This window comes from Ctenopharyngodon idella, chromosome 16 (genome assembly GCF_019924925.1).
Source record: "Ctenopharyngodon idella isolate HZGC_01 chromosome 16, HZGC01, whole genome shotgun sequence".
NCBI classification, from domain to species: domain Eukaryota; kingdom Metazoa; phylum Chordata; class Actinopteri; order Cypriniformes; family Xenocyprididae; genus Ctenopharyngodon; species Ctenopharyngodon idella.
In genome coordinates, this window is record NC_067235.1 from 26022501 (window position 1) to 26039965 (window position 17465).

Sequence of the window (17465 nt, forward strand, 5' to 3'; positions counted from 1 at the left end):
TTTGATACATCACTCTGTAAACAGCCACCCCATTCAGTAATGACCTTCTGTGACTTACTCTCTTTGTGGAGGGTGTCAATGATTGTCTCCTGGACCATTGCTAAGTCAGCAGTCTTCCCCATTAGTGTGGTTTCAAAAAACAAAAGATACCCGGATTTTATACTGTAGGGATGGTCATTTAATGAAACTCAAATGTAAATATTCTAATATTTTGAGATACTGGATTTTGGACTTTCATTAGCTGTACGCTCTAATCAACAAATTTACAAAAAAAAACTTTTGAAATGTTTTACTTTACATGTAGGGAATCTAGAATATATGAAAGTTTCATTTTTTAAAATAATTTACAATAAAAAATGAACTTTTTCACGATATTCTAATTATATGACCAGCACCTGTATTTGTTAAAGGGATAGTTCACCCAAAAATGAAAGTTCTGTCATCATTTACTCACCCTCATGTCTGTGGAGCACAAAGATATGGATACAATGCAAGTCAATGGTAAACAAACCAGTTTGGCTATGTTCCACAGAAGTCATACAGGTTTGGAAATAAGGGTGAGTAAATGATGACAGAATTTAAATTTCTGGCTGAACTATTTGATTTGAGAGTGAGAAACAGACCGATGTTTAAAGGGTTAGTTCACCCAAAAATGAAAATTCTGACATTTATTACTCACCCTTGTGTCATTCCACATCCGTAAGATCTTTGTTCATCTTCGGAACACAAATTAAGATCTTTTTGATGAAGTCTGAGAGGTTTCTGCCCTCCATAGAGATCCAACGCAACTACAACTTTCAAGGTCCAGAAAGGTAGGAATGACATCATTACAGTAGGCCTACTCCATGGCCATGTACAAGTTTCAGGAGTCACAACCGCATTTAAATGCGGGAGTGAATTCCCCTAAATTATCCTTACATGTGTGTATGAAACACGACTCACTCTCGAAAATGCGATGATTGACAGCTTGGAAACCATAGCAATGTTCTGGCGTCTCTCATGTTTGGTATCCGTTATTGTGAACAAAGTAATATTACAGTGACAAAAAACTCGTTTTTTTCAGAATTTTAACTAAACAGTCGACGGAGGCGTCGTGTTTTGTTTATGCTTGTACAGCCTGTTTCACACAGCGCGCTCTTTCTGTTGCCATGATCACTCATTGGGGCTTGTTTAAGCTCGTCTCATAAAGCGAACGGGTTTATGAAGTTATTAAAGTGAGCAGACATGAATCGTGATATTTTTTGTCTTATATTCAGCATAAAGCATTTGGATTTATTATGGTTATGCTCGCTGATTTTTTTCTAGCAAGATCTAGCAACACAAATGAGTCGTGCTTTCCCTGTGATTCACCGCGCATACAGAAGAGAGACACATCTCCGATGCACCTTAATGTCATTAACAACTAGTTGTTCAGTTTGGTTCCGTGCACACTGCATAGATTTTTTTGTAAATGCGGTTGTCACTACCTGCATTTTTCGGGAGTTAATTCAGTTGTAGAATGCAGTTGTCACTCCCATATTTTAACAACGGGATTAAGTACTAAATAGTGAACTGACAACCGAATTTAGCTGCAGTGTGAAAAAAACACAATTTACCACTTACAAAAATATTGATCTGCAACGCACGTTCGTGAGTTCACAACGCGTGCGTGTTGTGTTCAGACTCGTGCGTCAACTCAACGCACATGCGCGAGTGTTCACGAGAGCATCACGACACATGCGTTTTGTGTTCACGCGAGAGCTGGCGTTGCATGCTTTGGATAATATTTTGTAAATAAAGTGGTAAATTTGTTTTTTTGCACAAAGCACTCACGTTGCTTCATAAAATTGAGGTTAAACCACTGGAGTTGCATGGAGTACTTTAATGATGTCTTTCCTACCTTTCTGGACCTCTATAGAGTACCTTAGGGATGACGTGTTTTTATAGGCCAACCCAGAAGCGAGTTAGCATTTTAGGACTTCCGGTTCCATCGCCCTAAAGTCTATGGGTTTTTTAATGGGTTTTTGCTAAATCGCTTGAAATAAGGTCTGTGGTTAACAAAGCCTCTAAATATTTTCGCGTTTTGATCTATGACATAAAACACACCAGTTATAACCCGCTTGTGATTTTTTTTTTTTTTTAAACCTTTATTGTGTCTTAAAAACGGCGGTTGCTAACAAATTGCTAAAAGGGACTACTTCCTTTGGCAGGGACTTTAGACGTCATCATGACAAACAGGACATTTGGACAGCATTTCTCATGGAAGAAGTGGATAAGTATTCATACACAGCGCAGATCATAATCAGTTAAATAAAGTTTGAAGAAGCTTGGTGGTGGTGACGTTGATCCACGACCATGGTGTGCTGTAGTCCGTTTTTTTTATATCTGACGACTTTATTTAGGCTTCAAAATGTATAAATGTTGTGTTAACTTGAGATTATCTTGATAGACAAAACGTGTAGTGTCATAACCCTTTGTTAAACACAGAGCTTATTTTTTGCGATTTTTCAAAAGTCTATGGGGAAACTGCATAGGCTTTTGATCGAGGGAACCTGTGCGCCGCTAACTTACGGGTTGGCCTACAAAAACACATCATGCCTTTGCATACCATTTGCCAATTCACCAGAAAAAAAAAACGCGCTTACCATCTCAGAAGCACTAGCTATGGCCGTATCAATTTCAAGTAACAGGTAAATCTTCTAAGAACGTGAGACTGAAACGCGGGTTAGTGAGTGTGATTTCCTGTTTGTCATGATGACGTCTAAAGTCCCCACCAAAGGAAGTAGTCCATTTTAGCAACTTGTTAGCAACCGCCGTTTTTAAGACACAATAAAGGTTTAAAAATCACAAGCGGGTTATAACTGATGTTTTATGTCATAGATTAAAACGTGAAAATATTTAGAGGCTTTGTTAACCACCGACCTTATTTCAGGCGATTTAGCAAAAACCCATTCAAAAAACCCATAGACTTTAGGGCGATGGAACCGGAAGTCCAAAAATGCTAACTCGCTTCTGGGTTTTGCATACAAAAACATGTCATCTCTGAGGTACTCTATGGAGGGACAGAAACCTCTCAGACTTCATCAAAAAGATCTTAATTTGTGTTTCGACGATGAACGAAGGTCTTACGGATGAGGAAGGACATGAGGGTGAGTAATAAATGACCAAATTTTTATTTTTGGGTGAACTAACCCTTTAAGTAATTCTTCACTGATAATCTTCCTGTCCAGAGAGCTGTTAACTCAATAACCATTGCAACCGGATCATTGAGTAAGTGAGTTGAACTCTAGAACTGGATCAGTGAACAAATTCTTTTCAATTAACTTATTGATCTATTTCATAAATTGGACTGAATGATATGTTCAACTTACTAACAGCTTACTGATTATATATGATCAGTGAATAATGACTAAAATGTCAGTTTATTCAAATGGCTTCAGAAGACTTGGAATATAGTGCATGAGTCACATTGATCCCTTTTATGGTGTATCTGGGTGATTTTTTTTAAATAGTTTATAGGCTTTTTAGTAACACTTGGTAGGCTACATACAGGTTTTTAGTTAGCTGCATTAGTTAACATGAACTAACAATGATCAATACTTATGCAGCATTTATTAATATTAATGTAAATGTTATCATTTTCTAAGATATTTGTAAGTTGTATCTGTTAACATTAGTTAATGCAATGTGAACTAACAAATTAAATTATGATCTAATGTTAAAAAATTAGACCTTGTTGTAAAGTGTTTCCTTTTTATAGGTTTCAGAGAACTATCATTGTAGTTTTGTTCCATAGAAATAAAGTCATTCAGGTTAGGAACTAAAGAGGGTGGCAGAACAATGACAGCATTTTTCATTTTTGGGTGAACTATCCATCAGGCACTCATGGAAACTTATCTTCTTATCTGTGTTGTTAACTATTGCCCTTCAAGCAAACATACTTTTCTCCCTCACTCTTTCTTGGCATCATTCTCGTTTTGTGTCACTTTCTCTCCTCTGCTCTCTTTATCTACGTGTTCTTTCTATTTCTCTATGTCTCCATGTCTCGTATTTTTCTTTTCTACCCACCGCTGTGTGGTGTGAACGGGTTGTTAAATATTTAAGGAGACCAGACCCATGTGTTGATGGTTCAGAGTGTGCCTCTCACTGTTTCCTATCTTGTCAGTTTAGGAAAAACTTTATGGTATACTTCACACACAGACTCTGATGCCATCTTCCCTCTGCTGTCATTGTCTCTTTTAACTAAAAAAAAAAAAAAAGCCAAGCAATAAAATAACAGGGTGCTTTAATCACATTTCTGTCTCTTTCTTTGTTTTCACAAGTCACTTTGAATTGTTTTTAGTTCAAATGCTAAAGCTAAAACCCTTCTCTTTGTGTTTGTATGTATCTCAGACCCTGGAGCAGTGGTGGAAACCCACAGTGCCGTTCCGTATGCAGTGATCGGGGGCATCCTAGCTCTGCTGGTCTTCACTGTCATCTGTGTGCTCATCGTCACCATCTGGTGCTCCGTCCGACAGAAAGGTGACCTCCTCTCTCCCTACGCACTTAACCTGTGGTGACACAATGACATGATGCACCTCACCTTCTGAGGAGAGAGAGGAAGTAAAAAAATATCTAAGCAGTAGAGAGAGAGCGAGAGTGTGTGAGAGGAAAGATAAAGGCTGCTTTATACTGCACCAATTAACATCAACCGGGTTAAAACACTCATCCAGTTTGTCAGTGTTTGCTGGTGCAGTGAGACAGGAAATGGAAACAGAACAATTGTAGATGGTGATTTAAGGTTGGGCTGTAAAATATACCAAGTAATGGTAGAAATGTCTCCCTTTAGAGATTTTGCTATACTGTTTATTTTGGGATAGATTTGTATCAGTGAGCAGAACTGCCCTACGTTATTTTCATGTGACAGCCATGAAGAAACATTGACATCTTATTCAGCAAGGACGCATTGAATTGATGATCAAAAGTGACAGTAAAGATGATTATAATGTTACAAAAAAAATTATTTCAAATAAATCCTGTTCCTTAAGCAGCAAATCAGCATATTGGAATGATTTCTGAAGAATCATGTGACACTGAAGACTGGAGTAATGAAAATTCAGCTTTGACATCACATAAATTGCATTTTAAAATATATTAAAGTAGAAAACAGTTACTTTACATTGTAATAATATATCACAATATTACTGTTTTTACCATATTTTGAATCAAATAAATGCAGCCTTGTTGAGTATAAAGGGATAATTCATCCAAAAATGAAAATTATTCCATGATTTACTCACCCTCAAGCCATCTTAGGTGTATATGACTATCTTCTTTCAGACGAACACAATCGGAGGTATATTTAAAAATATCCTCCAATGTTTATAATGGTTGTGAATGGGGAGTTGAAGTAAAAAATAATGCATCCATCCATTAAAAAAAAAGTAGTCCATACAACTCCATGGGGTTAATAAAGGCCTTCTGAAGCAAAGCGATGCGTTTTTGTAAGAAAAATATCCATATTTAAAACTTTATAAATTCAAATAACTAGCTTCCGGCGGACAACCATACGACCATTTCTTTCAGAAACATTATAAAATTTTACTGACCCCAAACTTTTGAACAGAAGTGTATAACTAATATATTAGTTAAAATATTAGTTTTACTGGTAATTTGTTTATGAATAGCATTTAATCTTTTCACTTCTAATGAAAATGTGCTCTTTGGTGGAAACAACAACAAAAAGAAAAAAACTGGTAAAATTTAATATAAAATGTAGGTTACTTTACATTATCTTTTTGCTTATGGACCTGATGTATAAAACCAATATCACTGGCGATCCTGCTGTAGATTTTGATCATGCCGCCCACCCCTATGGTGATGTAATGGATGAGTAAAGAAATCAGGAGGAGAGAATAGTTGATGTAGGAGGGTTTTTTGTTGTTCCTGAGGGCACACGGAAAGGTAACGTGTAAATATGTTCAGATGAAAGAAAGGAGAAAGAAAGAAAATCATCTGCAGAGGACTGTGCCAGACCTGTGATATTAAGATGTAGCCCGGAGAAATGTGGGCACGGCCCTCGTTTTTAATTGCCTTTTTTCGTTAACCATATCATGGCGCATCTATAAAGAAAACTTAATTACCTCGTCCCTGAACTCTTTAAGATCTTCTGGTCATCTCAGTGTCACAATTTCCAATAAAGATCACGGCACCCGCAAATTGGGGCGGAGGCAGAGGGCTGGGAGGAACCTGAGCCCACCTGCCAATCAAAGTCAGAAGCAGTTAGTTCACCCATCGGCGCAAAGACAGAGAGCATTAGGGTTGATCCTGTCTAACCTTGGGGTGCCTAGAAAGGCAGAATGGAAGTGATTAATCTTAGGATAGAGGAAAAGGAACATTACAGCTCTGATGCATTGTCTTTGTCCTGTGCGGTCCACGACATCACTGCTTTTAATGACCCCATCAGCCTCTGCTGTACACTTGCATTTCAAGAAAGCAAAACTGCACGTACATAAGATCGATTTTTTTAATTAAACGGTGTCGTACCGGTGCCACAGAGTCACTTCTGCCTTAGTTATTTCAGTTATTTGTCCCTGAGCCACAGAGGCAAAACCATTGTGTCATATAATGATGTGAATAAAATGGTTGCACTGTACCATATCGCTGACTGTGCAGTAAAATGTCAGAGGTGATTATACCTAATGAGTTTTGTGATTAATTAAAAGTTGATCTGCATAAGTTTCCCCAATTACAGTAGATGACTTTTGCTGGCCCTGCAAAAGAAACTCTAACGGGCAGAAACATGATTCCAAACAGGTGATGAAGGTTTAGATCTATGTAAGATTGATGCAATTTAACACGACAGCATCAATCCCCAGGGGCCAGTTTAGTTTGAGATATACTGATTGAGGACACTCGGGGCAGGGTTAAGTTGACTAATATGCACATAAATGAAAATACATGGAGAAAACATTAAAAAAAAAAAAACAGAAATATGGAGAGGTTCCGGGACTAGGTTGTTTCTGAAACACCTCAGCTATAGCCCTGGTCCCAAATTGGATAAAAATCAATAGAGGAAGATACAATAATTAAAGGATTAGTTCACTTCAGAATTAAAATTTCCTGATAATTTACTCACCCCAATGTTATCCAAGATGTTTATGTCTTTCTTTCTTCAGTCGAAAAGAATTTATAGTTTTTGAGGAAAACATTCCAGGATTTTTCTCCATATAATGGACTTCAGTGGGGTACAATGAGTTGAAGGTCCAAATTGCAGTTTTAATACAGTTTCTACGTGATCCCAGCTGAGGAATAAGGGTCTTATCTAGTGAAACGATCGGTCATTTTCTAAAAAAAATAAAATAAAATCATATACGTTTTAACCACAAATGATCGTCTTGCACTAACTCTGTGATGTTTACGTAATTTACGTAATCATGTTGGAAAGGTCACGTAGGTGGAAGTACCGCGGTAGGATGAAAAACTCCATCTCATTTTCTCCTCCAACTTCAAAATCGTCCGACATCATTATTTTACCTTTTTTTTTCTTGTAAAGGCTGTTTGGCTTATTCTTTGCACGTTCGCTTTGTAAACACTTGCTCGGTACTTCCACCTACGTCACACGTGACCTTTCCAACATGATTACGTAAAGCGTGGCACATCAGATTTTTTTTTTTTTTAAGATTTTATTTAAAGCTTTTCACATTTTAAAGATCAACCCCCCATCCCATGCCAGCAAATCAGTAACAAATAAAGTAAAATAAATAAATAAATAAATAATAAAAAATAAATAAATAAATAAACAATAATAAATATCTATATATATATACACATATGTGCAAGTACATACACACATAAACATACAATATCCGTACATACATACATACATACATACATATACACAGATACACATAGCTTCAAAATAAAATACCAATACCAATGATTATCCAAACAGAGAGAAAAAAAAAACGAGTAATTGCACACTGCCAGACATTATATAATTCACAGTACCACCTGTCTTAAAGCATATGTCCAAAATGTTGAATTCAGTGATCAGTGATCACCTTCCAGATACTCAAAAAAGGAATTCCAAATCTTTAAGAATCTCTTCGGTTTACCAGAAATTTCATATATGATCTTTTCCGTATGTAGCACACTGCTAAATTCTGTAAGCCACATCTCAAATTTAGGTACAAGCTCTTTGTTCCACATCAACAAAATTGCCTTCTTTGCAATTGTCATCTCATATTGTATCGTCTGGATTTGATTAAGGCTATAGGTCTTCAAAGAAGGGGCCCAACCTAATATTGTAACAAGAAGGTCATGGGGAAAATCAGTCTTAAGTACCTTTGAATAAAAACAAAAGACGTCAGACCAGAATTTACATATTTTTGGGCAAAACCAGAATAAATGAGCCAATGTACCCTCACTGGACTTGCATTTAATACACAAAGGCGAAACAGAGGGGCATATAGAATGTAATTTGGTACGAGAGAAGTGCAATCTATGCACAACTTTGTATTGAATCAGTTGAAAATTAGAGCTGATGGAGCAAGACCTAATACCCTGGAGGGCCTCGGCCCAGGAGTCTTCTGAAATATCTATACCCAAGTCTTTTTCCCAGGACATATTTAAGTGTTGCCTTTTATGTCAAGTTCAGAAGTCATACAATGATAAAGATGTTCAGGGGGTATATTACTTAACATAATTTCGTACTTGTAAATATCTGAAAAAATGAGAGGGGGGTAGTCCAAACTGAGTGAAAGAAGCAAATATATTGTCAATGTATAAATCAACTATGGATACAATTCCTTTTTCTTTCCATGATAAGAAAGTTTTATCTGTCTGCGAGGGAGGAAATGCGTGGGTACAGGCTATAGGGGTAAGAGAACATGTTTGAGGGAGTTTAAAGACCTTTCTAAGCTGATACCAAATCTTAAGAGAATTTACAATAACGGGATTACATTTTTAAAAGTTCTAATAGGTTTATTCTCCGCAAAGAGTAGAGCAAGGAGGGAAGAATCCTGAATATCCCGTTCAATAGCGAGCCAAGCAGGAATGGTGGCAGTCAATTCCCCAGGACATGCACTACGCCAATACATTAAGGCCCTTACGTTGGCTGCCCAATAGTAGTGCTGAAAATAGGGAAGGCCTAGGCATCCTACATCTTTTGTTTTATAGATATGCGCTTTAGATATTTGATGGGCTCTTTATCCCTAAATAAATAGCATGATCACAGAATCAAGCGTCTTAAAGAATAACTGAGTTAAAAAGATTGGGACATTTTGAAACAAATAAAGAAATCTGGGTAAAGTAACCATTTTGATTGCGTTGACACGACCAATGTTAAAGGGAGTACTCGCCAAGTCTCTACATCACTCTTCAATTTGTCTGTCATGACTTTGATAGATAAATTTGATTCATATAAATTTGTTTCATATAAATTTTTGTAATGTCTGGGGACAGTGATACCAAGATATTTTAACTCACTTAGCACATCACAGAGTTAGTGCAAGACGATTATTTGTGGTTAAAAATACATACATTTTATTTTTTTAGAAAATGACCGATCGTTTCGCTAGATAAGACCCTTATTCCTCGGCTGGGATCGTGTAGAGCCCTTTGAAGCTGCATTTAAACTGCAATTTGGACAATCAACCCGGTAGTCATTGAAGTTCACTATATGGAGACAAATCCTGGAATGTTTTCCTCAAAAACCTTAATTTCTTTTCAACTGAAGAAAAAAAGACAGAAACATCTCGGATGACATAGGAGTGAGTAAATTATCAGGGAATTTTAATTCTGAAGTGAACTAATCCTTTAAGACAAAAATAGGCACAAGCTCTTCAACATGTCCTGCTTCAATAGAAATACATTAAATTGCACTTAATTCAAGCGAGCGATTTAATGTGTTTAATGTTTTCTTTTAATTCCTGCAATGAAGTATGAACCTAATTCTTGATTAAATTGCATCTTTCTCTCTAGGTTCATATTTGACTCATGAGGCCAGTGGGTTGGATGAACATGGCGAAGTTCAGGAGGCGTTCCTCAACGGTAATGATGCCAGCCAGGGCAAGAAGGAGTACCTACTGTAGCGCCGCCCTAGTGGAGCTCTTCAGAAACACTGGACCGCTGCAGAGTGCACACCGCAACACACACTGATCCCAAACAGACACACCACCACAACGACAACCAGAGGGAATCACAATCGTGCCATATGAAGATGGAGTGGGAAGGAGAGGACGGAGACGTTAATGGAGCAGGGTGGAGAGGGAGAAAGCTGAGAGGAGAGGATAATTATTATGATTGAAAGAGATCATCACACACACTCTTTCGGTTTTTAGTGGCGTGTACAATAGGAAACTAGCCGTAATCGTAGGTCCAGGAGAGAAAAGTGTCCTTTTAAAACAGGCCGATCCATAACCGGCCAGGACTGCATTGCTGCGGGAAGCTGCAAAGGGCTTATGAGCTATTGAATGTCCCAGTGTGAGCAAATTGAAATCCCTTGCATTTGCCAAAGCATACAGTATGGGCCTCAGAGACTGAGCTGGTAGAGAATAACTCCACCAATGACAATGCTGAGAGCACAGAGCCGTCCTCATAAAGTATTCATCTGCGCTTTTCATCCGGCAACTCCATTATCTGCTCACGTTGGCCAAAACCTGTTGACTAGTGAAGAAAAGTTCCTCTCATTTTGATCCTCTCTCGGTGACTCTCTGTTTTCCGCTCTCCAATGCTCCTTCCTCTCCCTCCTTTATCTCTCCACTATTGTTTGTTAATAATTAAGGGATTAAACATGTTCTCTTTTATGAGCGGAATGAATTGGAGCGGCCCGCTCGCTCTGACGCTGTAAAAAGGGGCTTAATTATCGCAAAGAGTCATTGGGAACGTGGAACCGCGAGGAGTTCGACTTGGGTGAGAAAAAACAGGAAGGGAGTTTGTAGAGAACATGTCAGAAATTTCAATATTTTTTTTTTGATTGCTCAACACGAAAACACTTACACAATGAAACATATCTCTAAAGTCATTATTTGTATGAAAAAGTCTACAAAGTAAGTTAAATGACTCTTTTAAGAAAAAAAAAAACATTTACTTTTGCGCGCATTACCAAGCGATGCTATCGTACTAACACAGAATATTAGCTTAGAGGTGCAAAACTGAACAAACTACTGTTACGTCATCTTTAAAAAAAAAAAATCAAAATTCACAAAAATATATATTTCGTTTGTCTTTAAAAGATATCGGAGGTCTTAATTGTTTTTATTAATTATTATTTGGACTATTATGATTGTTGTTATTGTTATTATTATTATTATTCTTACTGTTATTATAATTGTAAATGTTATAAATTGTATACTTCCCATGCTTTAGTTTTATCAGTAGAAACAGCTGTGTACCCACTTTTCTCTCTCCTCTTTCATTCTCTTCCTTCCTTCTTGATCCTCTTTGTGTCTTTCTCCCTATTTGTCTTTCACGTCTCCTCTTTGTCTTTCACTTCCTGTTTATTTTATAGTCTTCGCGTCGCTGTTGATATAGCTAACTGTACATCTTTATAGGGGAAAGATACCAAGCACGAAAAAATAAAAAATACTTAAAGAATCTCGCGTGAAAGACTGATTTTCTGACTTCGAGAAGCTGACACAATCAAGTTTCACCAGCGGCAATAAAGAAAAGCAGCGAGGAAAAAGGGGAGGATATTTTAATTAGCAGAAGCAGCCAGCAGAGATGAAAGCTGTATGACTGAGATGATGAATCATAAGACTCTTATGACAAAAGAGCAGAGACACCGAAGAGAGAGAGAGAGAGAGAGAGAGAGAGAGCAGGTGCATTAAAATAGTACACCTCCATTATTCCACTGCAATCAATATACGATTGTGTCAGAAGTCACTTGCTGAGCGCTCCGGGAGGGGTGGGATTAGATTTTAAAGTCGAGGGGAGGATGACTGATCGATGTGTTTGTCCTCTATTGATGGAGAGGCTCTGCAGAAACCTGTCATAAACAGTAACTGTCACATGGCAATCAAAGCGCACCCTGCGTTACCTGCTGTTCTGCTTGCTTTGAGCAGCTCCTTAGATAAAGAAGGACATATGCTAGCAATTTCCTTTTAGTATGAGTTAATGCTTCACAAAGCACGATCAGATGAGACGAGTTGCTAATTTTGGGGCTTCTGAGAAGCGAGTTACGCTTCAGTGAGCCGACAAACTCCAAACGCAGAGTTCAAATGAAAAATGACAGCCATATAGACTTCATGTGAACTTCATCAATCTCTTGTAATTTTGTTTATTGGACCTCGGCTGACATCTCAAAGGCAGATCCATGGGTAAATAAACCATATGCTGGTCAAACAGCGCATCAAACTTTCCTTCAGCTTTATCCAAGGACGATGAACATTACGTTCTCTGCATGACGGATTTGAAGCTTCCGTGCTCCTTGTAATGACCCCATTCAAGAGGATGTGGACTAGAGCAGGTGCGATGAATTGACTGAAGCCGCTTTAGTGATGAAAGTTTGTCATTTCGGCAGGAAGCTAAAGGCTCTCGAGCGAAGAGAACAATCGAATGAGCTCTCGGTTAGGGAAAGCTTTTACTTGTTTTTCCTTTTTGACAGTCCAACTTCACTCAATAATTCACCTCGACATTGGAGGTTAGTGCGCACTTTAATGAGAGAGAAAAGCATTTGCGAGAAAAATGGGTGGAAGACAATGATCAAGAAAGAAAAAGCGCCAGACAAATCAAAGTCAGGGCTATACAAAGACAAAGTGAGGAGCGAAAGTAACATTAGATGGAGGATTTCATGCTTGAAACTTGGATGAATAATGGGTGGATTGGGGGAGTGAGGAGGGAGAAGAAGAAATGAAGATCATAACACAAATATTCAGATACAAAAGGAGTCATTTCTTACACTAGCACTGGCACAAGTGAGCAAAAAGAATAATCCAATTAGTGTGAAACAGGGCTTTTATTCGAGCTGCGCATAAGAAGTACGCATTTAATCAAAACAGCTATGGAATCCTGTTTTCCCTGGGAGTTATTGAGTGGTTAATTATCTCGATGCATTTAAATGGTCTCTCCTACTTGATATGCTATTATAGTTGTTATAATTAAACATTCAGATCAAACCAAAAGCTTGTGCTGGGTTTGAACATTGATGGGACACATTTTGATATACTATATTTAATTATGCATAAGTATGCAAACTTATTAATGTATTCATATAACAGTCTTCTGAGATTGTTGGTTAAATCATTTTACCATTTAATCCTGGAGTATCACTGGGATTAAACATGGCAGCAATGCAATATTTATTGGACCATTTTTGCAACATAACACATTTACAAAGTGCTTTATAATCACATGTCCAATCAGAAAGGGCCAATTTTGTTCATGCCTTGCTTATTTGTTGTTAACATAAAACTAAGGTATGACAAATAGTTCTTGCTTATTGCAACAATCTTTTTTCAGCCCCCTGAAGTATTCATTATTTCCAAGCCAAAAACTCTTATCAGGGAAGCCATGTTTAAGATATGATAACTCAAGAATTAGCATTGATAGGCTTGTGGGAATTGGTAGATACATAGACAAACTTATTCCTTCAAATCCAATTGACCCTTCGCCAGGGGTTTGATTGACAGGCGATCTAACCAATCATAACGCCGAATCCGCCATTTTGTCCAACAAAGCACTCAGGGGAGTTAGTAGATTAAAGTCGGTGGACTTGAATTTGAAAAATGGTGTGTGTAACATTACTGACATCTTTCTGTGCTTGAAACAACATTCCTTATGATGTTCATTCATGTTTATTTGATGCTATAAATGAACTAGTAGGAAGAGATGATCGGTTCACGAGCCGCTTGAACTGCAGCACTACAGCGATCTGTCACGACACATTAAAGAGCCACGAAAACGGTATTTATTGTTTAAATTTCTTTAAAATGACAAAATTTGAAATTTAAGACTTTGTTTCATATCAAAAGTAACCTGCTCTGTCTTGTCTGTCGACGCGTTGTCAGTGTCCTCTTTGCTCCGCGATGTATTTTTCACTGCGTGAGAACATGATGTGTGGTGTGAGAGCGGCATGAGCAACAGTAACTAAAGGGGGCGGGTCTTTGCGAACAGTCAATTGATTCAGAGTTCCCACTGAGTTCAAATATCTTCATAATTGGCCCCTAAAGTTTAAAAAAACTTTTTAGACTTGGGTGGTATAGAGTACCTAAGGGAGGACGTGTTTTTGTAGGCAAAACCCGGAAGCGAGTTAACATTTTAGGACTTCCGGTTCCATCGCCCTAAAGTCTATGGGTTTTTTGAATGGGTTTTTGCTAAATCGCCTGAAATAAGGTCTGTGGTTAACAAAGCCTCTAAATATATTCATGTTTTGATCTATGACATAAAACACACCAGTTATAACCCGCTTGTGATTTTTTTTTTAAACCTTTATTGTGTCTTAAAAACGGCGGTTGCTAACAAATTGCTAAAAGGGACTACTTCCTTTGGCGGGGACTTTAGACGTCATCATGACAAACAGGACATTTGGACAGCATTTCTCATGAAAAAGTGGAAAAGTATTCATACACAGCGCAGATCATAATCAGCGAGCATGTTTTTAAATAAAGTTTGAGGAAGCTTGGTGGTGGTGACGTTGATCCGCGACCATGGTGTGCTGTAGTCCATTTATAGCCTACTGTTAGCTTTTTATATCTGACGACTTTATTTAGGCTTCAAAATGTATAAATGTTGTGTTAACTTCACAACATGATGAAGATAATGAAGATTATCTTGATAGACAAAACGTGTAAGTGTCATAACCCTTTGTTAAACACAGAGCTTATTTTTTGCAATTTTCCAAAAGTCTATGGGAAAAATGCATAGGCTTTCGATCGAGGGAACCCGTGCGCTGCTAACTTACGGGTTGGCCTACAAAAACACGTCATCCCTGAGGTACTCTATTGGGGCCTTAATCATAAAAACAAAACCAAGAATACAAATAAATGTGTTTTGATATTTGAACCAGTCTTGATTGACTTTGTCAAATTTGTAAGTCCATGAATAGAATGAGATATGTTAACATTTTAGTCAGGTTTGGTACAATATTTTGCTCATTTTATTCACTCATTTAGCCAAGTCCGAATAAAAATGTCTCATGTAATTACGCCAATTAGAATAAACAGACCAAATCCGATTTAAATTTAATTTGGATTGAAATAGCTGGTGTAAACCTTTAATAATATTAGCCTAGACATGTAAACACTCCATCAGTTTGTTTCCTGACGTTCTGCACATGTTCAGCACTGTACTGTGTACATTTTTGAGCCAAGTGGATTTTGAATGCAACATCAAAAATGTTTTTACATTTGATCATTATGTTGCACAAATGAAAATTTGCTGGAAAACTGTAACCTTTTTGCAGATTTTCCTGTTTTAATTTCAAAATGTCATTTATGTGATTAAATGTCAGCATTATGTTAATGTGCTTGAGAATCTGTCTCACAGAAGAGGCTTGTTTTTCTGAAGGAAACAAAGAGGTAAGATGCAGTTTACATTTGTGGTGTACAAAACTGATGGTTTAAATCTATTTGTCACAGTATAAGACACAGAATATGTAGATCTCACTATCTATCCTGAAGTTTCAAATAGCAGATACGAATAACAATAGAGTTTGGAATCATTAACCGGAATGAATTCATTGCGAACAGAAAAATGTGCCCATTTAAATGTAACTAATGACTACTAGGAGAAATGTGGCATGTAGGTCTACAATAATTTAAGGGGGCCAAAAAAATATGAAAATTCCATAAATACTTATGTTTTAGGTCTCAAATAACACAAAGTATGAACAAAATAGTTGAGCAGTAATACACTTCTTAATTCCATCTGAAATTACATGGACCGACCCTAATACAAATAAAGCCTGGCATTAGCTAATATTGGATTAGTTTTACTCAACTGCTGAATATAATTACACATTACCCATGCAAGGACTCTACAGATAACTTTCGGTGTAAGTGCCCTCTTCATATGACATCACATCCCTGGAGGTCCTTTGCCTTTCTGTGTCGGTCCAGGGTGACGGTAATCTTCCACTGAATGGAAATCACTCCCCACAGATTTGACTCGAGAGGTGATAACCCTTGAGGTCAGGTTGGGCACGGATAACAAGGAGCACTCCATGCCTAGCTGCTGAGAGGTGTTGGTGAAGAGGAGTGGGGGCACTACGCTATACATCTGGAAAAGAACAGAGGCTGTCAGAGTGGTCCAGCCGGGTCTAGTGGCACTCGGGGTGAAGAGTAACAAAGCGTGGTTGATGTGCAGGGGCAGGCAAAGCATTACCAGGAGAGAAACAGAGAGAGCCAAGGAGCGAGACCACACTGAGCTTTGTTTCTGAGAAAATGTGGAGCTCGCAGGAACCTGCTGTGGCATGAAGCACATCAAATCCAGATACACGGCCAACAGAACCAACAGAGGAACAACAAACACGGTGATAGCATAAACATACACAAGGAAAACCGGACTGAGCATGGTGTCGGAGGCACAGACACCCCAGTGGCTGCCGTGGATCTCTGCATACGTGAAGTTCTCCTTGTCCTCCACCAGAAACTTGGATAGAAAACCTCCATAAGGCAAGAACTGGCCGATTACAGAGCGATCCTGGGGGTAGGGCCGTTTGGGAGGGAGGGCAGGGGTGGTGTAATTTACTTCAGGCCATTCATCCATCCCGAGTCCAGCTGTATCGTCGTCCTCAGGAATTCCCCAAGTATCAGAAGAGTTGGAAATGATGAACTGGCCGAAGGCGGTGATCACTGAAATGACCCAGCAGAGAAGCACCAAGCACAAAACCCGCCTGCGAGTCACTAAGCCTGCATATCTGAAAGAAACATAAGCTCTGTCCTGAATTTTTACTATTAAGCATATTCAGCACAATTTAATACTCTGATTTTATAGTCAGCACAAACTGAGTCTTTAATGTTATTTCACATATTCTCTATGCAAGAATGAAAATAGCTGAGAGCTTGCTGAACTTCTTACGCATAAACACTGGAATACAAGGTCGGGATGTTCACACTCACCTGTTCCCCAGGCGGCACTGCAGGTGTGTGTTAAGGGTGAGTAGAAGCAGAAGGCACATAGTGAACTGCCTGACCAGTAGGGGGCAGGAGACCATGGCGATACAGGTGTACAGGCACTGGGAACTCCTCAGGTTTAATACCACAGACACAGAAGCGACCACAATACTGCCCACTGACCCAACCAAACCGAGGCAAAGTTTCAGGCATGCAGATGTGCTCCAGTTTCTAGTTCCTGCCCCAGCTGCAGCAGAACCAGCAGCCAAACACAACCTCATACTCACTCCCATCACCAGCACTGCTATTATACACTGAATCAGGGAATATAGCCATATAGTATACATGATCCCTAAGAGAGAAAGGGAGATGATGATAATTAAAGTATTATATAAATAAGAATTCAATACGAATGTTTTGGATAAAAGTGTATGCCAAATGAATAAATGTAAT

At 38.3% G+C, this 17465-nt stretch overlaps 2 protein-coding genes across 5 annotated transcripts in view; one reads left to right on the forward strand and one right to left on the reverse strand.

The window, feature by feature from the left end:
- The window catches only part of cadm4 (cell adhesion molecule 4), a 155692-nt gene extending 144136 nt beyond the window's left edge, over positions 1–11556 (forward strand). For all 4 annotated transcript variants that reach the window (XM_051865265.1, XM_051865267.1, XM_051865264.1 and 1 more), the window contains 2 exons: positions 4372–4500; positions 9943–11556. In XM_051865265.1, the coding sequence (XP_051721225.1) occupies positions 4372–4500; positions 9943–10052 (239 nt within the window). In that variant the 3' untranslated portion in view covers positions 10053–11556. The remainder of the gene's footprint in view (positions 1–4371; positions 4501–9942) is intronic.
- LOC127497484 (uncharacterized) lies at positions 10830–17305 on the reverse strand. The gene is made up of 2 exons (XM_051865954.1): positions 17296–17305; positions 10830–16850 (listed from the first exon to the last, which is right to left on the reverse strand). Exons 1-2 carry the CDS (start codon positions 17303–17305, stop codon positions 15976–15978), a joined length of 885 nt encoding a protein of 294 aa, XP_051721914.1. The 3' UTR covers positions 10830–15975.
- Between the last annotated feature and the right edge of the window lie 160 nt (positions 17306–17465).